Here is a 26,566-nt window from a genome sequence, read left to right as displayed (position 1 = left end):
AAGCAACCAAGGTGTCCATCAACGGATGAATGGGTAAATAAATTGTGGTATATTCACACAATGGAATACTACGCATCGATAAAGAACAGTGACGAATCTCTGAAACATTTCATAACATGGAGGAACCTGGAAGGCATTATGCTGAGCGAAATGAGTCAGAGGCAAAAGGACAAATACTGTATAAGACCACTATTACAAGATCTTGAGAAATAGTAAACATGAGAAGAACACATACTTTTGTGGTTACGAGGGGGGGAGGGAGGGAGGGTGGGAGAGGGTTTTTTATTGATTAATCAGTAGATAAGAACTGCTTTAGGTGAAGGGAAAGACAACACTCAATACATGGAAGGTCAGCTCAATTGGACTGGACCAAAAGCAAAGAAGTTTCCGGGATAAAATGAATGCTTCAAAGCTCAGCGGAGCAAGCGCGGGGGTCTGGGGAACATGGTTTGCGGGGACTTCTAAGTCAATTGGCAAAATAATTCTATTATGAAATCATTCTGCATCCCACTTTGAAATGTGGCGTCTGGGGTCTTAAATGCTAACAAGCAGCCATCTAAGATGCAGCAATTGGTCTCAACCCACCTGGAGCAAAGGAAAATGAAGAACACCAAGTCCACATGACAACTAAGAGCCCAAGAGACAGAAAGGGCCACATGAACCAGAGACCTACATCATCCTGAGACCAGAAGAACTAGTTGGTGCCCGGCCACAATCGATGACTGCCCTGACAGGGAGCTCAGCAGAGGACCCCTGAGGGAGCAGGAGAGCAGTGGGATGCAGACCCCAAATTCTCATAAGAAGACCAAACTTAATGGTCTGACTGAGACTGGAGGAATCCCGGCGGTCATGCTCTCCAGACCTCCTGTTGACACAGGACAGGAACCATCCCTGAAGACAACTCATCAGACATGAAAGGGACTGGTCAGCGGGTGGGAGAGAGACGCTGATGAAGAGTGAGCTAATTATATCAGGTGTACACTTGAGATTGTGTTGGCAACTCTTGTCTGGAGGGGGGATGGGAGGATAGAGAGAGAGGGAAGCCGGCAAAATTGTCAAGAAAGGAGAGACTGAAAGGGCTGACTCAAGACGGGGAGAGTAAGTGGGAGTAGGGAGTGAGATGTATGTAAACTTATATGTGACAGACTGATTGGATTTGTAAACGTTCACTTGAAGCTTAATAAAAGTTATTATAAAAAAAAAAAAAAAAAGTCAACACAAAGCCGAACTTTCTGAATGTTTGAAGTGCTAAAAAACTGAAGAGCAATCTATATGCTTTTGCTACCAGATGACCATGTGTCAAAACTGGCATTTTGCTTTGAACATTAAGAACACTAACATAATCTAACAGTTGGGTATATTTCAAAGTTGGGTATATTTCTCAAAACAGATTTTTAAATCTGTTCAAGTGCCTGGATATGAGCTTGACTGAGAGCCCTTGGACTTCATACCGGACATAAGGAAGCTGTAACCTTTTAAGGATAACTAGACATTACCTGGAGCCGTGGTGGTGCAGTGGTTACGAGCTATAGCTGCTTACCAAAAGGTCAGCAGTTCAAATCCACTAGCTGCTCCTTGGAAGCCCTATGGGGCAGTCCTACTGTGTCTTATAAGGTGGCTATGAGTTGGAATCCACTCAACGGCATTACCTACTGTGACTCAACCATTTCCCAAATCAAAGCTTTCATTTCCAAAACACAGCTACCACTTATTAAGTACTTCTTATGAGCCAGGCACTGTGATAATCACCAAACACCTTATTGTCTAATTTAATCCTTACAACAACTCTCTGAAATAAATGTTGTTACTGTCCTTTTATACATCAGGAAACAGCATCTTAGGAAAGGAGAAACCAAAGCAACATAACTAGTCAGTAGCAGGTCTGAGGGGCTGTACAGTCCAGACTATCAATTCACTGTGCCTCCAAGGGAACTTCACTATTGTTCTTCCTTACAACAGCAGCTAGTATTTATGGAACTCTTACTATGTGCAGGCACTGTTTTGACTCATTTAGTCTTTAAAACAAATTCATGAGGTAGGTAATATTAACCCCCACTTTATAAGAGAAAAAGATATATGTGATGTGTAAAAATCATTTATGTATCATAAAATGTTTTCTAAATATCATTAATAAGGTTTGGTGAGGAAAGCAAAGTAATTGAACATTCTCACTAATATGCTAGGGATGAACTGCCCCATAACCTTTCAGAACTGTTATTTCTCAAGGAAGTCAGTGTCACGAGACTGGGGAAGAAGCTTGTCTCCCTAATCACTAGGACTGCTGAGCATATATTAAATCACTAAAAATAAAACAAATTACTTAGCTATTTTTAATAAAGGGAGAGCATGATCTGATGCCCTTTAACACTGGAATTCAGTTGGCCGAATGTGAGTGTCATTAGCTCTGATTCTGGCAGTGGTTATTATGACACAGGCGTTAAAGTAACATGAATAGTACGGGACCTATCTAAACTCAGACCAGGCAGTTTGATCCACAGATGAGTCCCACCTATAGAATCAAAAGCTGCTGAAAGATCAGAGTACCATGAGAACCTAACCTAGCACACCGTTTATCAAGAGTAGGCATCGAAAAAATGTTAGTTAAAAGAATGCCTCTTTACGTTCAGTGTAACAACAACAAAAAAAAAAGCCACAGAGTCCAAGGAAATTAAAACCCTCAAATATTTGTAGGTATAACTTTAAAAATACATAATGGTAATATTATGCACTTTAAGGATCCCACCCCAAGCATATTCAAACAATTATCATTTGATTATGAGGAACTCATGACTCCATGCTACATATATTTTACCTGTATGATGGGTATTAAAAAAAAATTAATTTTCTTCAAATGCTTCTAATTATAGAATCACAGAAATAAAAATTTCTTTAAATATAAGGTAGTAATGAAAACAACAAAAAAAACTAATTGCTTTTTAACTGTTGAGATATACCTATTATAGCAATAAGTCAGTCATTCTAAAATTAAATATAGATTAAAGTCTCTAATCCTATCTGTGGCATAGGAAAATACTCTAGAAAACGCATTTAACATATTTAATACAGGGGGCCATTCAAAATATAAGTAAGTACTATAGTGCTACCAAGTTACGGCACATCACAAAAGGAATAATGCAGCTGGCTAAAACACTACCATACCTCCAATTTGTTTTTCTCAACAGCAGCTTGCAGAGAAGGAGAGGATACCAAAGGCTGAAGAGGAGCATCAGAAGAAGAAATCTGTAGAAAGGAGATGAAAAAGACAGGAGAGGAAAAAAGAAAAAAAAAAAAAAAAACACAAAAAGGATGTAATCAAAACTGATAAGCACATGAATAAACAAAAATCGGTGTATTTCTGAGATACAGACGTGCTTAGAATCATGTTAACAAAGGAAAATAAGGCATCAAGACAGAAGTACTGTTTTTCAAATTTCATGCGAAATTTATAAAACAAAAGGATTTATTAAATGTATCGATTTAAGACAGATTTCATTAGGATATAAAATATAAAATGTACTCAAGGTTCATACGAAAAGTATCTGAAAAATGAGCAAGCTTCTCTCATTGCTTACTTTTAGCCAGTGTTACTACTGGAACACTAATGCCTCAAGGCATAAAGACACATTATCCCAAACACCAAGAGGACAAAAGAGTTTGTTCTTACTTACAAATAACTATTTTAAGAATCAGAAATGAAACAGTTGGCAATAGTAAAAGAGTTAATTAAAATTTTTAATCAACTATGTAAGAAAACAGAAAAGCGCTAGGAGAGAAAAAAAAGTGGATGAATGTAAAATAACAGCTGAGCAGCAGACAGACTTATTATAAAGCAATTTATACACTTTCTTCTTAAAGATCAGCACACAAGCCTACCATTTCCAGTGCTGTACTTGCTGAATTACCCCCAAAGCAGTATAAGACAGTTATACATGCAGCAGATGCAATTTACATTTACAAAATGGGTTTCATCTAAAAGCTTTTTCACACATCTGCATAACCCATTTCTATATGCGTAGTCGATCACTTTAATGGAAGCATATCTTCCTGCTCTCTTTACTGCCAAAATATAACTGAAATACGTTTACAAAATGTGTAATAGATCTTTGGAGCCATAAAACTGACATCTCTATATTGCCCCATCAAATCAACAGTGCCTATGAGGAATTTTTAAAAATAAAAGCTGCTATTAGAGATAGGTCATTATGTACTGTTAAAACGACATTGAGAGACGACAAATTCTCATTCAGTCTGTTTATTATTAGTTACAGTATTAATTTTGTAATCACAACCAAGTATCAGTTAGCTCTGTTTTAACTACGTAAGCTGGCCCGATTTGATGGCAACAGGTTCGTTTGTTTTTAATAGAAATTATGCTTAGAAGAAAATATACAAAGAAATCTAGATCTTTCCTTAAAAAAAGTTAAAACTGTCCCTTAAAGCCTTACTTCAAAGATGGTTTGTCCTATTATTTACTTGCTAAAACCAAAAAACCAAACCTGTTGCCATTGAGTCAATTTCGACTCATAGCAGCCCTATAAAATAGGATCCTTAATTACCACTTCATATAGAAAAAGCACATAACAAAATCACTTAAAAAGATGATAACTTGTATCATAACATTTTCTTTGCCCAAAATGTAAATACTGAACATAACAATATATAACGGGGAATGGCAACAAGGGTTAAAAAAGATAATTTATTATAGAAGTATTTGTTCTCCTTTTGAAAAAATGATAAGCTGACATAGCCACTTTTAAAATTCAGAAGCAGGAATATAAAACTCTATTCAACAAGTCACTTTAAAAAATTTTAATGCAAAAAAAATAGCTTTAACATGAGAACTAAAATCATAAAATTCTTAGAAGAAAATATAGGGAAAAAGCTTCAACATCTTGTTTTTGACAATGGATTCTTAGATTTGACACCAAACGCATGAGCAACAAAAGACAATATAAATTAGACTTCATCAAATTAAAAACTTTTGTGCATCAAAGAACTTTATCAACAAAGTGAAGAAGCAACCTACAGAATGGGAGAAAATACTTGGCAACCATTTACCCAGTAAGGGTTTAACATCCAGAATACACAAAGAACTCTTAAAACTGAAAAACAAAAAGTCTATCAAACCAATTAAAAAATGGGCAAAGGACCTGAACAGACATTTCATAGAAGAGAATGTTCAAATGGCCAACAAGCACATAAGAAGATGTTCAACATCATTAGCCATTAAATCTGCCGTCCTCGAGTCGTTTCAGACTCATAGCGACCCTACACCATACAGCAGTAACGCCCCATAGGGTTTCCAGGCTGTAACCTTTGGGAAGCAGACTGCCACATCTTTCTCCTGCAGAGAGGCTTGTGGGTTTTAACCATCAACCTTTCAGTTAGCGGCCATGTGCTTAATTACTGCACCACCAGTGCTCCTTTATTAGCCATTACCTGTTGCCGCCCAGTCGATTCCAACTCATAGCAACCCTATAGGACAGAGTAGGACTGTACCTTAAAATGTCTACATTTTATGCTTTGTAAATTATACCTTAATAAAGTTGATTTTATACAGTAAATAAGCAGAGTAAGATACATATGTGAGCAAGGAACGAAGAAAGAGAGCTGGAAGTGTGAGATGCTACAGAACACAGACGCAGAAGATGAGTTTAAAAAAAAAAAAAGGACAGAGGAAAAGAAAAAGAAGGAAGCCCCGAAGGCAAGGAAAACAAGGTACTCTTGAGTCCTCTTTCTAAATCTCTTAAACCATCTACTTCTTTCCACCTCCACTAAGCACTCTCATAGGAAATCACCAGCCACACTCAACTCCTTCTGGTTCTGACTCTCCTGCCTGCTCTTGCCAGTCAGCCACAGCGAGAAACATTCTTCTGACTTTTCAAAGATTACACAGAGTACATTATTTTCTTAAAAACTTTTTTTCAATCTTTGCTACTGCCACCCTTTTTTAAAACAGAATAATGCTATGAAGATTAAATTTGGTGCTCTAAAACACTGAAAAAAATACATGATCAAAGAAAAGTACGTTATGGGTTAACTGCTAGCAACAGACTGCCTCAAATCTACTTCAGATATTCTTAGATAGGTTCTCTAAGGGGAGATTTTTTTCACAGGCGTTCTGAAATGGCCATCTGTATTTTAAGGCCTAAAGTTCCATGTGCTACCTTGGTATCTTTGAGCCTCATAGGGCCCTGAAAGCCTAACTCTGAGCTCCTCTCCTCTTACCAGATGTGCTCCCCAGCCAGCAGGAAAGGCTCCCCACCCAGCTAGGTCCCCTATCAGCCAGACCACCTGCACCCAACCTGGTCCTCACCCTAACAGGTTTCACCTCCCTGCCAGTTCTCAAAATTATTCAAATAAGTCAATCACATTCTCCCAAAGGAATCAGGGTACACCTTACTCTCTTGTTACTACAAAGCTTGCCTCCACAGCCTCTGTTGGTTCACTCTGCTCCCCAGTGTAAATTCCATGTGATCTTGGATGGTATGCAGTATACTCCCCTGAGTCGTGAGTATATGGGACTAACAATGTGGTGCCAATCTCATCTGCCCAGTGTCAGATGCCATGTGTCTGGCCATTCCCAGAACCCTAGGGTAGGACACCTTCCCTCACCAATGGTGTGAGGAGGATATGAACAAAACACTATCCCATGAGCTTTCAAACTATCATGAAGCTCAAGTTTTTTAGAATCTAGAAATAATTTTAAAAATAAGATTTTTGATGTCACTGACATTCCATGGCATGTCTTGTGTATAAAAGCTGAAAACGTACCTAAACCAAACCCATTGCCACTGAGTCGATTCTGACTCATGGCAACCCTATGGGATGGAAAAGAACTGCCCCATAGAGTTTCCAAGAGTACCTGATGGATTCAAACTGCCAGCCTTTTCGTTAGCAACCATAGCACTTAACCACTACACCACCAAGGTTATTGAACTATTAAATAAATCATACAAAAGACACCATCAATAAAACTCATCATTGCTGTTGTCGTTAGGTGCCATCGAGTCACTTTGGACTCACAGCAAGCCTATAAATGACAGAATGAAACACTGTCTGGTCCTGCACCATCCTCACAATCATTACTATGCTTGCAGGCACCACGTCAATCCATCTCATTGAGGGTCTTCCTCTTTTTCACTGATCCTCTACTTTACCAAGCATGATGTCCTTCTCCAGGAACTCATCCCTCCTGATAAATGTCCAAAGTATGTGAGATGAAGTCTCACCATCCTCGCTTCTAAGGAGCATTCTGGCTCTACTTCTTCCAAGACAGGTTTGTTTGTTTTTCTGGCAGTCCATGGTATATTCAGTATTCTTTGCCAACATTATAATTTGAAGGCATCGATTCTTCTTCAGTCTTTCTTATTCATCATCCAGCTTATGCAAAAACTCATCATTAGGAGGTTAAAAGGCTTTGATAAATTTAACCAAGAACCACAGCCACCAAATATATAGAAGAGGCCTAAATCTTAATATGTTAACTTCAAATCTTTGGCTAAGTCAGAAAGAAATGCATAGAATTCTGGAAAACTTTCAAAATGTGTCTTTCAATTGCCACATGTAATGTATTGAATTGTATCCCCCCAAAATATGTGTCAACTTGGTTAGGCCATGTGTGGCTGTCCTCCATTTTGTGATTTTCCAATGTTATAAATGATAATCTCTGTCTGTGGTTAAAGAGAATTAGAGTGGGATGTAACACTCTTGCTCAGGTCACCTCCCTGATCCAATGTAAAAGGGGTTTCCCTGGGGTGGCCTGCACCACCTTTTATCTTACGAGAGGTAAAAGGAAAGGGCAGCTAGCAGATATTGGGAGCCTCATATCACCAAGGAAGCAGTGCCAGGAGCAGAGCCCATCCTTTGGACCTGAGGTTCTTGTGCTGAGATGCTCCCAGGCCCAGGAAAGACTGATGACAAGGACCTTCCTCCAGAACTGACAGAGAGAGAAAGCCTTCCCCTGGAGCTGACGCCCTGAATTTGTACTTGAAGCCTACTAGACAGTGAGAAAATAAATTTCTCTTTGTTAAAGCCATCCAATTGTGGTATTTCTGTTATAGCCGCATTAGATGACTAAGACACCACATCAAGTCATCTTGCAGGTTGTAATTCTGATGAGAATGTGGAGGGATTAATCAAACAGAATTCAAAACAAAATTTTGCTAATGATCTAAAATCTTATAGTCAGGTTTGGCTATTTATTTTTCTTAATTACCCACCTGCTTAGAGTTATTTGCCATCACCACTCTCTTTCCCTTCACAATGTAACCATCATCACAATAACATTTTTTAAGCACTGATTACATGCTAGGCACTCTACTAAGAATACAGCATGCTTTAACTTACGTAATTCTTACAACAATTATGAAATGTAGATAGATACTATGATCATCTCTATTCTACAAAAGAGGAAACTGAAGTTGTAATCCAAAATAGCAACAAAGAAAACCGACCAGAAACTATGCTATTTTATACTAATCCTAACTCACCACCTAACCATTCATCTAAAGTTTCTCATTCCTACCTTGAAAGACATCTAAAACTCATTGCAACGGAGTTAAAATGACTTGAAACTACTGCTCACGTGTATTAAATAACCAATTGTACAATCATCAGTTAATTTTAACAGAGCTTAAGAAAACTTCCAGTGCCACCTCATTTTATTGTAATATAATACAGAAACATTGTACCTACAAAATTTTTAAGGTGAAATAATTGATTTTACTTTTGGTGTACTAAACATCAGTTTAGTATATAAGAAAAAACACATGAAAATGTTACTGCTTTTAAAGCTTCTACTCAGTTATATGGCAAATGATCAAAAAAAGATTGCATCTGAAATTCACACTGGATAATTAAATTAAAACTGTTGTGTGCCACAAGCTTGAATATGTACTCCAACTGAGTTCAAGTGGTTAATTCTGAGAGATGAGAAGTAGCAAAGGAGGCAAGAAACATACGAGATAAAGTGGAATACAGCAGACATCTAGAGAACATTCCAGCTAACAACAGAATACACATACATTCTTCTGAAGTGCACATGAGCATTTTCCAGGATAGACCATATGCTAGGCCATAAAATTTAAACAAATAGAAATCTGCGCATATAATGAAAACCATTGAATGAGACACTTCAAGTGGGTGAACTGTATATTTGAATTGTATCTCAATAAAGCTATTTAGAAAAAAAGATAAATTGGAACTAGCATAAGTGAGCAATCATTATTAGGTCATCAACTCCCAAAGATTATCAGCTATTCTCCCAAGACAGAGTTGAGAAAATTAAGAAGTCATAATTAAATATGGATTAAAGTTATCTATATATTTTACTGTCCTAGTAGATTTTTTCATTTTTGATGTGAAATAATGTGAAAATAAAATATATGAGTGGGGCTTGGGGAAGGGAGCCAATGCAGGAAAACAGCAAATAATGTGGCAGCTCAACTTTATCTACAGTTCAGCCTTATTTACTCAAGACCTACTGTAGCTCCTAGAAACTCACTTTATCACTGTGCTTCCAGTTATGATTCACTACTGGGTAAGGGGGAGGTGGGAGGACAGATGCCTTTCCCTTGAGTGTGGGCAAAGCTGTCAATATGATAGATTCCACTCCCTTAAGTTGCTATATAACGAAGGTGAAGGAGTTTTGTAAATGTAATTATAAGATCCCAAATCAAATGACAGATGAATTAATCTAAAGGGAGATTATTCTGGGTGGGCCTGGCCTAATTAGGTAAGCCCTCAAAGGGGGCTGGACTCTTTCTCAAAGAAGAGTATCAAAGTATTAGAGAAATAATGCTGCCAGCCTTAAAGTAAGTTTCCATGTTGTGAGAGGAGAGGGCTGTGTGGCAAGGACCCGAGACTGATCTCTAGGAACTGAGAACGGTACCCATCCAACAGCTAGGAAGAACAGCCCATAAGCCTGGAGGAGGACCTTGAGACTCCGATGAGATTTAACTCCTTCATTTCAGCCTAGCAGAGGACCCAGCTAACCCTATACCCAGACAACCTACAGAAACTATGAGATGATAGCTATGTGTGACTTTAACCTACCAAATTCATAATAATGTGTTAAACAGCAAAAGAAACCCAACAGAATAACCATCATCTTACTCAAAAAGGTGCAAAATGCTCAGCAGACTGGCATTCAAGTCCTCCACATAATTCCTATTTGACTTTCAGGACTTATCTCCTTATACATTTATTCTCTCTCTAATCTGTCCGCCTCTGCTAACCCTCTTTCACACTCACTAGACAGAAGAGCCTTGTAACCTACTCACCAATCACCCAAACACCAAAAAATACACCTCAACTCTCCCTCCTCCTCATCTCACTTTGGCCCTGATGAGAGGAAATGCTCCTTCAATCTGAAATATTCTTCCTGCATTAGTAACACGTAGCCCATTTCCTCTTTGCTGAGATTCTACTTTTCTTTTAAAGATCATCTCAGATCCATCTCCTTTAAGAATCTTCTCAGTGGAAATTAACTGCTCCAACCTAAATCCTGTATTCCAACAGCATTTTCTCTCTTCTATTATAACAGTTACCACATTCCACTTCGAATACCGTTTGTTGTATATGTGCAGTACACGTTAACAATGTTTGTTTGCTGTATGCTTAAACGAACAAATAAACGAAGGAGCAACCTCAAGGGACTTTAACAGACAATTAATGTCATACTTAGTTTCAAAGCAAGATGCCAGTACAAATCTCAGGAGGAAGTGAGGGAAGTATCAAGGTTGATAGAAACGAACTCAAACAGTCCGTGTTAGTGCCCAGCACCATGCAGTTATTCTAGAAGACGCAAAATAACAAAATATCTTTTTTTCTTTTAAAAAGATTATGAATAACTAAAAAATTCTTTCTAGTACAAAAACATTCCTAACTGGAATATATTTTGTTTTTGTTTGTTTTCACCTTTACCTGAACTTTGCTCTTCCCCTTCAAGCCTCCTCCCCTAAGTCATACTTACAGTGTCACAGCACTCAAAACTGTATGGTCTATAGCATAAGCACCCTCCATAAAATTGGGACACGTAACCCTTCCACACACACACTTTCTCAAAAAGTATCAGGTTTATATGATCAGACACACTTATTAACAGCTTGCTGAACCCACACTCTTCACAATTACAAATAAACTGCTAAGAATGAAGGAAGTACCGTACTAACCACTCTCATATTCTACATGATGGATTCAGGTGGGATTTAGTTTACAGACACATTAAATGGCCAGAGGAGCAGGGGGCAGTATTTTAGGAAAAAATGGCAAACTCTGCCACCGTTTGGTTGTGGTTTACTGCTTTGTAATTTGGCACAACAATTATTTTGAAATATTTATGGTGTAGAACGGCAAAAAATTCATCAGTGTTTTAAAAAAAAAAAAGGCTAAAGACCTCCTGCCTTTGTCAGAGAAACAGGGGTAACTTCAGGTTCTTACCGCAACAATCTTGTTTAGAACAAGGAAACAAATTAAGGGCAGTAACACATACTACAGCACTAAAAAACGACAGTTAAAACAACAGGAGACAAACTATAAAAATCAAATACAAAAACTATAAAATAATTTGGAGCCATTTGATACAGGATTAACAGTAAAGCCAAGCATAACAGCCACTCAAGACATTTCTTTATTATATCAAAGTACAGCTAGTACACAAACTATCCCTCCTTAGATATCCCCCTAGCACTTAATTTATATCCTATTTAGGGTACTTATATTTTGCCTTATATTGCTTATTTTTTTAACCTGGTCTTACCCCTACTGAAAAATTAAATCTCTTTAAAAACAAGTGCCATGGCCTCTTTGTTTTGGTATCCTAGGAGACTGTGACCATAATAAATTATCGATATTTATTAGACTGAATTTCAATCTATTGCTGAAGAAGAAACAATGAATATAAATATGTAGTGTAATTCTTAACAATATGTAAGATTAGTTCCTTGCACATTGATCACTATGAACGAAAAAAATATTTTAAACTTTTTAGAATATAAGCTTGTTTTTAAATCATTATTTTGCTTTTAAATTAATAGGTACAATATATGTTCCTTTGGGTTTGACTTAGGAGATAATACTGGAACCATGGAAACCCTGGTGGCGTAGTGGTTAAGTGCTACAGCTGCTAACCCAAGGGTCGGCAGTTCAAATCTGCCAGGTACTCCTTGGAAACTCTACGGGGCAGTTCTACTCTGTCCTGTCAGGTCGCTATGAGTTGGAATCGACTCGACGGCACTGGGTTTTAGTTTTTTAGTTTTTTTTATTGGAACCATTATTCCCTGTCCTAGAATGTGACCCAGCTGGGGCTGGACTTGAAAGGATACACAAGGACACATCAACGGGGCCCTGAGGTATAAAGACAACATCTAGGACAATCTTGAAAAACATCTTTTAGGGAATCTTTCATATAAACAAATCATAAAACACAGCACAAAAGACTCACATACTTTCTACTCATATTTTTTTTTGCTAGCCTTCAGTGAACAGTAAGATTTGTTGGATCAACCGAGGACCCTCCTGATGTCACTGTCAATACTGAAACCTGTACCAAGGATTGTTAAGAAAGACAATTCAAATTGTAGGATCACACTTTCTGGCCAATCCATGAAAAGGTGAAGCTTTCAATGGTTTTGTCCATTTGTAATGTTAATGTATAGTGATGACTCTGTAACATTCCTTGGACTTGGACAGACATAGTTATGGCAGCATGCTTGTACGCTTTCCCACTTTTGCTTATTCTGTAACATTTCCTTGGATTTGGACAACATTAGGTCTGGCAGCATGTTTGTCCACTTCCCACTTTCGCCTTTTTGAATATATGCCAAATAAAACTTTCTTTTTGCTTTACTAAATTTTGTGATGTTTTTATCCTACAACAGGTTAAATATAATTTTTGTGACAGAATATTTTTTTCTAAATTTTCACTAATGATACTTAAAAAAAAAGTTAAGATTTTTTTTAGGGTAAAATAAAATATATTAAAATATCCTTAGTTTGTTGTGATTTGATTGAATGTTTCAGTATAATGCTGCTCCATGTGTCCTGAAAAGAAAAATCCAGTTTGAACACAAAATGAGAAGAAACGATTCTCTCTAAACTGTTTGACAGATGACTTAACCACAGGATTAGTTGATTTACTGCTTGCTTATCAATCTAGGAATCAAAGGTCAAAAAACTATTTCAACAATATTAGCCTTTAGACTGTAACTAACTGTGAAAAGAAAATGTAATGAGAAAAAGAACGAAAATAAACAGCTGATACAACACGTGATCACTAAAGTGAGTTCTAAACTATCAAAAAACCATTGGCATTGAGTCGATTCTGACTCATAGCAACCCTATAGAACAAAGTAGAACTGCCCCATAGGGTTTCCAAGGAGCAGCTGGTGGGTTCGAACTGCTGTTCATTTGGTTAGCAGCCGTAGCTCTTAACCACTGTGCCACCAGGGCCCCTCTAAACTATTAGGGGTACCAAAACGCTTAATAATAACCAACCAAATTGCCATGTTTTAATGTAGTTTTGGGTTACTGGCTTCATGCCAGAAGTTCTGCAAATGAAATTAAACTGCTTTAAAACAACCCACCAAAACCCTTAGGGAAGGGTAAGTTTACCTTTTTGTCATTCATTTCTAGAATCTATCAACATAATTTTCCTTCCCCTTTTTCAATTAGTAGCTTTATCTTTATCCAAACTTCATAAAGTAACGTTTAAGAAATTATTAGATTCATTTTTATAATACACTCCTTTCTGAATCGAAGCTGTTTCACAAGAGCTTGTTAAAATTATGTGATAAAAAATTCAAAATTTTAAACATATATAACTAGTATATTCTTATAACCAAAAACTGAGCTGTACTGTATGTTTAAAGCTTGAGATCTAAACAACAAAGATCAATTGAAAAGAGATTCAGATTTTACTTACATTTGTAATAGCTATAGCATTTTTATCATAGTATTTCTTCTTTTCATATTTATCTCTGATGAAAAATTCCACTGCTCTGAAAACAGATAACTTAAGGAAAAGTTTGAGTTCACTGAAATATATATTCACCTTTACTCACCCCTCTCCACAAAGCCTAAACTCTAAATTTAATTTTCCCACTCCCAAATCTATGGTTTCTCTCATACTATTTCTGCAACTAAATTCTGTAACCTATTTCTCTTTCAGGCAAAGGAAGTCTACCTCTTTTTCAGGAAGTCTTCCCATTCAACAAAAACCACCCAATCCAATTCTTGAAAGGAAATTAACTGACAGTAATTCTCAATCCCACTTCACCTCCACCCCTCACCCTGCCAGCCAAACTCTAATTCAGAGTCATTTGGATTTTCAATATAAGAAACAAACACACATGCACAGACCCACAATGTACCGGACAGACACTGTGTACTATCTGTTGTACATATTTCGTTTCCTTTAATCTTCCTCAACCTAGTATAGGGCATATTATGATTTTCACATTATAGATGATCAATCAGAAACTTGGAAAGACTAAGCAACTGGCCCAAGGTAATATACCTACTGTGTGATTCCAAAGCCTAGGTTGCTTCCTTTCCACTATATATACTGTTTCTGCGTGTATCATATAAGATTCTTTGTGTATTAGAAAAATGGTGGTCAATTTTTTCCTTGCTAAGCTGAGGAATGGTGAACACAAGGAACTAGCAAGAAACTAAAATCAAGGTCATTACTGTTTAATTTTTTGAAGTTGGTCAGACTAGCCTTATCCATTAACAGTTAGCATTTGTAGTGAGATCGGAGAGTTTAGAGTTAATTGAACATAAATGACTTCTACTACACAATCACTGATTTATCATATACCACTAAAATGAGAATTTTTTTGTCAGGGGTTCTTAACCTTAACTAAAAAAGATTAAGAACCCCTGACAGAAGAATTCTCATTTTAGTCAGGCAAAACCTGTGGACCCCTTTCCAGGATGGTGCTCTTCAATACATAAAATACATAGAATCACAAAGGAAACTAATTATACTGAAACGTAAGTATCTCTATGGATGCCCAGGTTAAGGCATACTATGCTCAAAAGAAAGTTGCCTAAAGTGATAAAACAATAAATTTTAAGTCAATTATGCCTTATAAGTTAACAAGAACCTTTTAAATTAGTGGTCAAGGCAAAAGTAATAGAATGGATTGACAGACAGTAGGTATTGGAAAGTTGAGGCATTATGAAAGCATTTGAAAAGAGGCCAATGGTGAAAGGGAAGGCAAGAAGGACAGGAAATCTAGCCATTCAATTTATTGTAAACTGAATGATGAAAGGTTATTTTTAAAACAGTTTTCTACAATCTGAGCACGTAAAAGGCACTTCAACATTACCTTCTTTTTTTGCTCTTAAAAGCCTATGAGGTAGCTGCCACTTCAAAACTAAAACCAGGGCAGAGAAAGTTTAGTAATGTGCTCCCAGTAAAAAGGGGAGTTCTGATTTGAAACCAGGAAATTCTGACATCTAATTTCTCAGGGATGACATTACTGATCATCATATATTAATTTGTTAATCAGTCGGTTTATCTCTGCTAATCATAATAAATGCTGTAAAATCTAGAGAAGAGTGTCAATTACTGTATTGCTTTGAAGAGCACCTTCACTTTACGTTAGCCTTAGAAACTCTTTGAAGTAAAAGCCCCAGAGCTGCCTTAAAGGCTGTTTATTTAGATTTGTAAACATTTTGGCAGCTGATTTAACACCAAAAAATTACTATAATATGCCAAGATTTTCATAAAATGAAATAGTTATTTGCCAAATTATTAAAACAATTTCACATGTATATCAGTTGAACGTTAAGTTTGCCTATGATTGTAAATGTGCATTCAATATTACATTTTTCTATTAGGAAAAAATTAAAAAGCCAGCTTTTTGGAAAAGGTGTCTGAATTTAGATATACCAAGCAATTACCATTGTAGAGACAACTTTCTGTTTCCATAGTAGGGGTGGGAAGAATTTACTAAGACTGATAACTGCTTTTACTTCAGATTATATGAAATATACTTTTGGTCTAAAAAAAGTATATATGCATAAAAAACAGTAATTATTCTTACTGTTAAACTATATATTCTATAACATATTAATGTGTGTGTGTGTGCACATTAATGTTACATAATATGCAGTTTTTTTTTAACCTAAAACATTAATTGGAAATCTAAATTCTTAAAGCACAACTTTTATGTTTAACCAAAGTACACCACAAAGTCAATTTTCAAAATTCCATTTGAGTTACCCGAGCTGTGATTTAGAGAATATGCTATGTCCTTGGCCGATCACTGTTTCTACACGCCTCTTAGAGCATACATGCCAGTCTTTATATACATTTTTGTACAAGGTCTCAGATGCAAGCCAGTTCATTGTTACTTCAATTAAAGAAACAATAATTTGTTTTAGGGGTTGAAAAACTTTTTCTTAAAGGGCCAGATGATAGATATTTTAGGTTTTGAGGGACAGTTTATGACTGGGACAGTTGATTATATCGCAACTACTCAACTCTGCCTTTGTAGCAACAAAGCAGCCATGGATAATTCATAAATGAATGGGCATGGCTGTGTTCAAATAAAACTTTATTTACAAAAGCAGGCAGGTGGTGGTGAACAGATTAATGTCACTGAATTATATACATAAGGATGGTTGAAATGCCACATTTTGTTATATATACATATCCATATATATATAAAATCACAATTTTTTTTTTTTTTAAAGGAATTACTGAAGGCAACAGTAGGATGGGAATGGGTAAGGTGTAAACCAAAAAAACCAAACCCAGTGCCGTCGAGTCGATTCCAACTCATAGCAACACTATAGGACAGAGTAGAACTGCCCCATAGAGTTTCCAAGGAGCACCTGGTGGATTCAAACTGCCGACCCTTTGGTTAGCAGCTGTAGCACTTCACTGCTACGCCACCTGGGTTTCCCTATCTCATATTTATTTGAGAGTGATAAAATAAAAAAAAACCAAACCTAGTGCCGTCGAGTCTATTCCAACTCACAGGGACCCTATAGTACAGAGTAGAACTGCCCCCCAGAGTTTCCAAGGAGCGCCTGGCAGATTCAAACTGCCGACTTTAGCAGCCGTAGCACTTAACCACTATGCCACCAGGGTTTCCTTGGGAGTGATAGCTAATAAAATTTCCGAATGTTCAAATGGGACCAAAAAAAAGAAAGAAAGAAAGGATTCTTTTCAAGTTAAGCCTCCAAAAGTAGACTTTCTGGCATGGTGTTGGTCTATATGGATACTTTGTTGTTAATAGGTTGGGAATAAATAAAGGAATGGAGGAAAAAAAAAAAAAAAAAAAAGCAGGCAGATGGCCCATGGTGAATACTGAATTCTAGTCTAACAGTAGAGGAAAAAGCAAAGTTGGATTTATGAAGGGGCTCTATATGTATACTATCATCTTCATCATAGACAAATATAAAAGATTTTCAAAGGCAATTTTGACCACAGCTTTGCATTATATGATGACTTTACAACTGAATGACCCAAGAGGGTGGTCTCCACTATATACCCTCATTTCTAGAACCAGTAGGCACTTTCTATTTAACTGGCAGTTATTTCAACCTTAAAGTTATTAGCCTATCTACTGAACCCATACCTAAAAAAAAAAAAAAAAATAGATCTGTTAAAAAAATAATAATAATAATACCTCACAAGGTTGACCAGAGTTTTACAGATAATACATACATGAAGTACCTAACAAACGGTAAGCATTCAAAAAATGAAGTTAGTTTTTATTTTTTTATAACTTGATATCTCAGTTTCCTCACCTTTAAAATGTGGCTAACACCAGTACTTATTTCACAGGATTGTTGTAAGAATCAAGTAAGTTAGTGTATAAAAAGAGCTAAGAAGAGTGTGTGGCACACAGTAAGTGCAATTTACTTTCAGGTCTTATTATTGATAAATTTATTTTGATAGACATATCTTTTAAAACATAGAGCCCACAGTAAACTTGTTGCCATCGAGTTGACTGCAACTCACAGCAACCCTACAGGACAGAATAAACTGCCCCAAAGGGTTTCCAAGGAGCAGCTGGTAGATTTGAACTGTCAGCCTTTTGGTTAGTAGCAGAGGAAATGGTTAGAAACTACTACATTAAAAGACTACTAGGATGGTTTGCATATAACCAAGTTTTAAACAGATGAGTAAATGAGAAATGACAACAAAAGAACAATTTAGAGATCAAGAAATATTTATCTTCATCTTCCAATCTCCAGGTGTCATTTGAGACATATGGACTTAGTTATAATCAATGCAGTGTGATAATATAACCAAAAAAAAAAATAGAAATACAAAATAAAATTTTCAAGAAATTGAAGTAAAGAATATATTCACGACGATTCAAATTTAAGTTGTTGCTTTGGGATTCAGTAAATAAAACAAACAAAAGGTAACAACAACAAAATATCCCAGGATCTTTCCCACACCTATAGTTACAAAGCATTTGGTACAGCATCCCCAATTTTCCCCACACCCAAAGCTAGCAAATGGTACCATACAAGCCCTGAAAATTTTTAACACTACTACATGTACTGTATTTTAAACATGTATTTGTATTTTAAGGTTTTTTTCCTTTAAAGATACCATTTGAAAGACAAATTAATATCTAATTCCAAAGAACGAAATCTTCCAGCTCCAGGCACACACCACTGACAGCAATAAAACTCTGAAAAGCTCAAATAACCTCAAAGGAGAAGAACTGCTGATTAGCTTTGGTGCACAATAGATCTCACGAAACCGAAGTAATTAAAGTTTTTAGATAAGAGGAAATATCCTAATAATGAAAAGCTCATGTAAAGCTTTATCATTTGTCATGCATTGGAACATGCAGCCTAGAATTAACCACATCCCCCATGAGAAATTACTTTCACAGCAGCTTCTGCATAACTTTTGTGAATTATAAAGCTTTTAAAAAGTGACAAATCTTGTTAAGAATGCAGTGAAGTCCCATATTATGTGAGTTTAACTCAGTGTAATTCCACTTGCCTCTAAGGATGAGTCAACTATATTGAAATCTTTAAAACAAACCCACTGCCGTTAAATCGATTCCGACTCATAACGACCCTACAGGACAGAGCAGAACTGCCCCATAGACTATCTTTCTCCCGCAGAGCAGCTGCTGGGTTCAAACCACCGAGCCTTCAGTTAGCAGCTAAGCACTAGCCTCCAAATCACAGTGTTTCATAATCAAAAGAATAAAAATATTACTGTAACAATTTTAGGTAAAAAAAAAAATTTAAGGCTATACAGCATGACATTAGATTAGGAGTTGGTCTCATGGTCCAAGAGATGTCATCAGTAATCATATGTCTCAAATTTTTTTAGAGAAAGCCCCTATTTAAGTAGTTACTGATAGCCATTAGATTTTTATAGTAAACAATAAGAAGCCAACACCTCATATAAATATGACCATAATTTTTAAATGCTTTGGAAGAAAAAAGTTTAGGCTGAGAAATAAGCTTGCTTCAGGTAACAATAGCAAACACACCCATAATCCAAAAGCCTGACATCAATCAATCCAGGTAATGAAAAGTTAAATTCTTCGCTCATGATCTAGTTGCGCAGAGTCTCAAACTATAGGTTTAGTTTTAAAGACCACCAAAACTCAAATGTGGCAACATTGATTTTATTCAGATCATCACTGTTAAGTAACACCCAGCTGTCCTTATATAAGGTCCCTAGGTGGTAACAAACGGTTTGCCTTCAACTATTAACAGGAAGGTCGGTGGTTCGAACCCTGTCAGCAGTGCTGCAGAAGAAAGGCCTGATGACCTGCTTCTGTAAAGACTACAGCCAGGGAAACTCAATGGGGCTCAGTTCTACCCTGAAACACATGTGGTTGCCAAGAGTCAGAATCAGCTTGAGGGCAACGGTTTTTTGTTTTGTTTTGTTTTGTTTTTTGGTCCTTCTATAAGAGGGAAATCTGGTGGCTTTGGGACGTTCCTTAACAGTTTCTCTCTATAAGAGAATATTATGCTCTATCTCATTAGATCATTCTGAGAATTAAAAAAAGGAAAAAAGGTAATATATATAAAATGCTAAGCTCAGTGTTTGCAACACTGCAAACCCTTACTAAGCAGGAGTTACTGCAGCTGTTGTTTTTCACATATCTTCACTGCACGAAAATCGAGGATTTATTATTGATAATAGACACCAACCAATTCACTAAAAAAAAAAAAAAAAAAATCTATCTTGATTGGGATTTGTACATAAGAACCAAATATTTAAAAGCTGGTCAGCAAAAATACCAGAACCAGTAACTCATTATACCATTAACTCATCATAAAATTGATGGTAGTTACTTAAGAAATGGTATTTTTTTTTCAACCATTATGTACAAAATGGGGTATACAAGAATTCAGTACACAAAGATTTCAAGAAGTTATACATGGTCTTTCCCTGAATATCTTATAAATGTCTTATTTAAAAACAATGTAGAATCAAGGTGATAGATTAAATATCTTAGAAACTGCTTTCATCCATAAGGTACTATATAAAGGACACCAAAACTTCCAAGAATCTCAAGTAATTTACTCTGTAATATTCAAAAGAGAACAACAACAACAAAAAAAAACCTGAATCAAACCAAACCCACACCGCCCTTCCAGAAAAGGGGGGTTGTTCAACTTGAAGGGCCTTAAATGTCAACTCAGGCTTCCAGGGAAAAGCAAAAAGAGGAAAATAAAGTAATTCAACCAGCAAGTAGTGAGTAAAAATCACCTAGGACATTAATTTTGTTTGGTTGTACTTCCTTCTACCATGCTCTATTCCCCAGGGTTCTGCCCTAGGCTTTCATTTTCAGAGGAGAAGAGCTACAGCATACCCAAGATTCTCAGTAAGAGCCCAAAAAGAGTAAAGGGCCACTGCCCAAAGTGAACTTCATCCAGTATTTTATACCCCCTGCACGCTAAGTAGCTCCCCAATCTGCATTTCCTGCTCTTTTCTGGGGTCCAGACTCATATTTCCAACTACCAAATGGGTTATCTCTACTTACACGGTTAATGAACACCTAAACCGCCCAAAGTAACAAAACATGGTTCATTATCTTTTGATCCTAACCCTTAAACCTCCATCTGGTACAGAATTTATTCTCTTAGAAAATAAGCTTTATACAGTTTCCTAGGCTAGAAACCCTGGGGTCACCTGAGGGTCTTCCTCAAAATCAAAGCCAATCTTCACCTAGTCCAACTGCTCTGCCTTCCTAATTTCTTTTCAATCTTTCCAATTCCTTCCTCTCCATTCTCAATGCCACTATCTAATTTATATCTTCAACACTGCTCATTTCAGGGTTGTGGTAAATCTCCCTGCTGCCAGGATCTCCACCCACCTCCAACTCATCTTCCTTATAGAGTAAGTTAATGTTTCTCATGCTTCAAAACCATTCATGACTTCCCTCTGGGCCAATTAAACAGGGCAAAACTGTTCTACATTGCACTGAAAACCCTTCACAGTCCAAAACAAGAAACTCTTCAGTTTCTCTGCCACTTGCCCCACAAAACTCAAATTCTAAAATGTTGTTACCTCACATCTTTATACTTTCGATCAAACAATTCCTTATGCCTGAAATGTACCGCCTACTCCCACTATAGGATTCTTTCTGTAACAAAAATAACCTTGGATGGCAGACTGCTAAATTTGTGGGAGGGGTGAACAAAGCAGAGGCATAGAAAGTCAATGTAAAATAATAATTTTCTATTATAACTTAAAAATTTCCTGTCCAAATATAAAACTAAATACAATAGTATGAATCTCTGTGTGAGAAAAGATCGTATTTTTTTCAGTGTGACCATACCAACTATTTAACTATATAAATGGGTAATATATAATTGATCTTTAACGAACTAATTTTATTGTTGAAAATGTAAATGTTACTTTTTGCCAGAATCACAGATACCACCTACAATCAATTAGATAATCTTGGATGATGCAAACAGTTAAGCACTTGGCTACCAGGTGAAAGGATGGTGCTTTGAACCCACCCAGAGGTGTCTAAGAGGACAGGTCTGGCAGTCCGCTTTAAAAAGGTCACAATCTTGAAAACCCCGTGGAGAACTGAATTCAAATAGACTCAATGGCAAGTAACCACAACAACAGTTTTGATGAGCTTTCTCAAATTTCAGTGAGTTGTTGTTGTTAGGTATCGTTGATTCGCAGCAATTTTATCAAATTACCCTTAACAAATGTGAAAACATCCTGGCTAAACATCTATGAGAAAATATTCTATCCATTCATTAGAAGAGATGCATAAAGCAACACAGTTGTACAATCTGTGATAAAGATGGACTGTCAGAAGAAAATATTAGCATACTTTTGCACTTCCACTTACTAAATACGCAATTTGCTTTTTATAACCATACCACGCCAAACTGCTTCATATAATTAAAGTTATTACATAAAGATGATTGAAGAAGATTCCTTTGGAAATGAAAAATACAGTACTCAGGATGTTCACAAACCAAATCTCAATAATAAAAAAACAAATAGTCTACGATAATATACGACATACACTCTCCAGTCAAGAACTGGAAAGCAATCAGGAAGAATTGGTCATAAAATTTTACACTTAGCAATAATTATAAAAAATACTATGTGGATAGTGTATTATTTTTTATTTTAGTGTATTATCAGAGTCCCATTAAAAACCTACCACTTTATACAAAGCACAAGGTGTCCTGGTAGCACAGTGGTTAAATGCTCGGCTGCTAATCGAAAGGTCAGCAATTCGAACCCAACAACCGTTCCAAGGAAAAAAGATTTAGCGGTCTGCTGTAAAGATTACAGCCTTGGAAACCCTGTGGGGCAGTTCTACCCCGTCCTACATGGGCACTATGAGTCAGAATCAACTCGACAGCAACAGGTTACATAAAAAGTACAGCTTCAGGAAAATCAGTTTCTATCATTAGTGAAGAATAGTATGATACAAAAACTAAATACCAAAAGATAAATATGAACTGGAAAAACAGGTTAATTTTTTTTAAAACCCACAATAAACAAATTTTAAAGGATACTGATCTGTTTGTGGTCTTCGAAAGTTCTCTGGAAGATTGGCTTCATAGAGTAGTCTTGCTTTAGTATTTCCCATATCCTGCATGCACTACAATAAAAAAAATTTTTATATTACTAACATGTACACAAAAACTTAATTCCTATATACACATACATAATAAAAAAAATTTGTAATACATAAATGCACATATATATATACAAATACCAGATAACATTTATTATTACCAATAATCTTCATGTTGGAAAAGTATTTAAATCGTAACTGAAAGTAAATACTCTTACTTCAAAATAGAAGCATATTTTTAAAATATATGGATCTACAATTTCACTAAATTTTTCTTCTATGAAAACAATACCATCTTTTTTATAATTACTACTTTCTAAAAGGATTTCCTGGTAGTTTGTGGGCAGTATTATTACTACTTTAAATATATCACTTGAAAAATCCTGTGTTTCCAGAACTAGGAACTCATGATCAAGTTTTCTGTGTTTTGAGCTTCAAAATATGCCTGCACTCTCATGATTTCTAATCAAGATCACACTGAAGGCCAGATAATCCATGAATTCCAAGAGTATGAACCACAGCTTAGTAGGCATGGAACAATTTGATAATCATTTCAACTGGTTTAATTAAGTTTCAGTATCATTAACTTTTTATCATTTATGAGAAGCCCTGGTGGAGCAGTGGTTAAGAGCTTGGTTGCTAACCAAGAAGTCGGCAGTCTGAATCTACCAACCACTCCTTGGAAACCTTATGGGGCAGTTCTACTCTATCCTAAAGAGTTACTATGAGTCAGAATCAACTCAATGGCAACAGATTTTTTTTTTTTTTTTTTATCATTTATGAGTAAGGGTTAGCCAAACAGTACATTCTTAATATCCTATTACATTAGAAAATAAACGTAAGATTTACAAACAAACCAGTATTCATTATTATATCAATTACATAAAGGTTAAATTCCTCAAAATGTTTTAATTGGTACAGATGTTATTCCTTTACTTTTTAGATTTCCCAGACCCCTCAAACAAAATAATCCAGGTTTAACAGATTACTAGATCTCTACCTTGAACTGTAGTTCTCAAGAGTGCACAGAGTCATCCTCCTTCAAATAAAAAATACAGTGACTCGTCTTCCAACTGAGAGTTTTAAAGTCTACATAATTCTAATATAGACTCATTTCTGAATGTCTACCGCACCATTGTTTCCACATAAGTGCTTTCTCAGAATAAACTAGATTTCTAAGTCATTACTCTAGAGATAATGAGGAAGTTAAATAACAACAGGGTGAGAAGTAAAAAGGGTAGTAAGGGATGTTTAGCCCTAGAGAAAAAACAGACGCTAAGGTAAAATAAACCTAAGCTTCAAAAGTGTGTAAGGTGAATGAATGGACAGAGAGCTCTACTATGCTATGGTGTGTATCAGTATGAAGTTAGTATGAGCAGAACTAATACGTAATTCTGCATGAGAGAAAAGCTGAGAAACTTTCAACATAGCTTGCCCTTCTTGAATAAAAATTACCTAAATTTTTTCCAACTCATGTATTCAAATGACACTACATCATTGTGTCATGGTGGGAATTTAGAGGCAGAAATAATCAAGTTATGAAACCACAAAGGCATTAAAACTTTGAAAGAACTAGCCAAGAAAAAAAGGGCCTTTTTATTTGCACAACATCTGCAACAAAGCAAAAAGTAATTTAGATATAGCTCATTGAAATGGGGAGAAAAGAAAATATGAAAAGTTTGTATAACGCAAGCAAGAGTAAATGGAAATTTTAACAGAAATCTAGTAAGATTTAAAATGGCATCTATTAAACACATTTCATCAATCTTAAGTTGCATTTTTTTTTTTCACATTTTTACATCTCTGAAATAGGAATGCATCATACAATTGATGGATGGTGTCTTTAAAAAGGCAGATTTTTTTCCTTATTAGTCCATAAAATGGAGGTACTTCTTATGAGTACTATCTTATAGTCAATGAATATGATTTATACCTTTTATATTAATATTCTACTTAATATTTAAAAAAAAAAACCATCACCATTAAGTCAATTCTGACTCATCGCGACTCCATAGAAGAAAGAACTGCCCCCATAGGGTTTCCAAGGAGTGGCTGATGGATTCAAACTGCCAAACTTTTGGTTAGCAACCAAATGCTTACACCACTGCACCACCAGACAACCTTATTTAATATTTAATATAGGCCATCAATATTTTATTTGGCAAAATAAAAAATAAATAGGAATAAGGCATATGTGTATATTATAACAACTTATTTAACAACGTTCTAGGGATCCTGCCCATTGCACTTAGAAGGAAAAAAAGAGGCATAAAAATCTGAAAAGGACAGGTAAAATAATTACTGCATATGATACAATTTTTTTACCTAGAAAAAACCAGAATCAACTAAATAAAAATTAAAATATGGAATGGCCTTCGCTTACACATACAAAGGAGCCTTCTGGTCGGCAGCACATTAACCGTTTGCACCACCCAGGGACAACTCTACCGTCTATTTTCTAGGAGTTGATCCAGACACCATTCTGGACAAATTTAAATTTTTCAAACCTATTTTCTCTAGTAGGAGAGATACTAGTACACAGATTAGAACTAAGTTTGGAAAAGTAAAAAAAAAAATTAAACTGAAAATTCAAAAATTTTAGGTAAAAATTTTGAAAATTCTTTTGACTTTACAGAAGTCATGTCACTCTGTCAATATTTTTTCTTTCTCACATACTTCAGGTATGAAAAAGGGAGGGAGACGACTCTCATTTAACTCAAAGGTCATGTTTGTTGCAAAAAAATTTTTTAATGGACATTTTACTTAAAAAATACAGTTCATTTCAAAATTAGCTTTTTAAACACAATGTAAAAGTCAAATATACAGTGAGCAGAAAAGTTATTGATATTCTTGACAAAGCAAAAGTTAACAGAATATATTAAATACAAAGTCAACACTCATTTTTACTTTAAGAAAAGATACATTTGAAGAATAAGTTAACTTTATACTTCACAGTTAAGAAAATGCCATTTCAGTAGAATATACTTCAGAGTGAATTCTATTTATTTGTCTCATTAAATTCAGTCTGTTCTCATTGTAAATATCCTCTTAGATAGATTTTGTATTGTATTTTTTTGAGTGAAGCATTGTCATAAGTCACCACCATTATAACTGCAAAGGCAGATTTCACTTGGAAATGGCATAATAAACCACACTAAATTTTTTTTTTTAAGTTTTTTGTCTTCATTCACAATCTAGTGCATATAATAAAGCCTGCCCAAAGCTTCACACATCACTTAAGATTTAATTTCCCCTACTTGAACTGGTGTTGAAAAGTATCTACAGTCTAATACATTGTCACCACAATCTAATACAGATGAAGCATTCTGATTTGAAACTTTTCAAGTAGAAAACATTTCACTCAACTGTAGTTTTACCACTAAAAACACTAAAGCATATAATTTAAAACACTTCTAAGTTTTTAATTTTTTACAACGGTTGAAGAGCATTGGGACTGTCGTTAACTGGCATTTATTTATTGGATTTGTCTAATT

At 35.7% G+C, this 26,566-nt stretch overlaps 1 protein-coding gene across 5 annotated transcripts in view; it reads right to left on the bottom strand.

The window, feature by feature from the left end:
- SMAP1 (small ArfGAP 1) overlaps nt 1-26,566 on the bottom strand; it is a 207,306-nt gene that overhangs the window by 85,665 nt on the left and 95,075 nt on the right. For 4 of the 5 annotated variants that reach the window (XM_049895294.1, XM_049895313.1, XM_049895320.1 and 1 more), the window contains 3 exons: nt 23,011-23,096; nt 13,925-14,000; nt 3,160-3,240 (listed from right to left, as the gene is read on the bottom strand). In XM_049895294.1, coding sequence (XP_049751251.1) covers nt 3,160-3,240; nt 13,925-14,000; nt 23,011-23,096 — 243 coding nt within the window. The remainder of the gene's footprint in view (nt 1-3,159; nt 3,241-13,924; nt 14,001-23,010; nt 23,097-26,566) is intronic. The other variant, XM_049895303.1, reaches the window with a different exon arrangement.

This window comes from Elephas maximus, chromosome 1, assembly GCF_024166365.1.
Source record: "Elephas maximus indicus isolate mEleMax1 chromosome 1, mEleMax1 primary haplotype, whole genome shotgun sequence".
Lineage (NCBI taxonomy): Eukaryota > Metazoa > Chordata > Mammalia > Proboscidea > Elephantidae > Elephas > Elephas maximus.
This window is presented reverse-complemented; position numbering and strand designations above follow the sequence as displayed.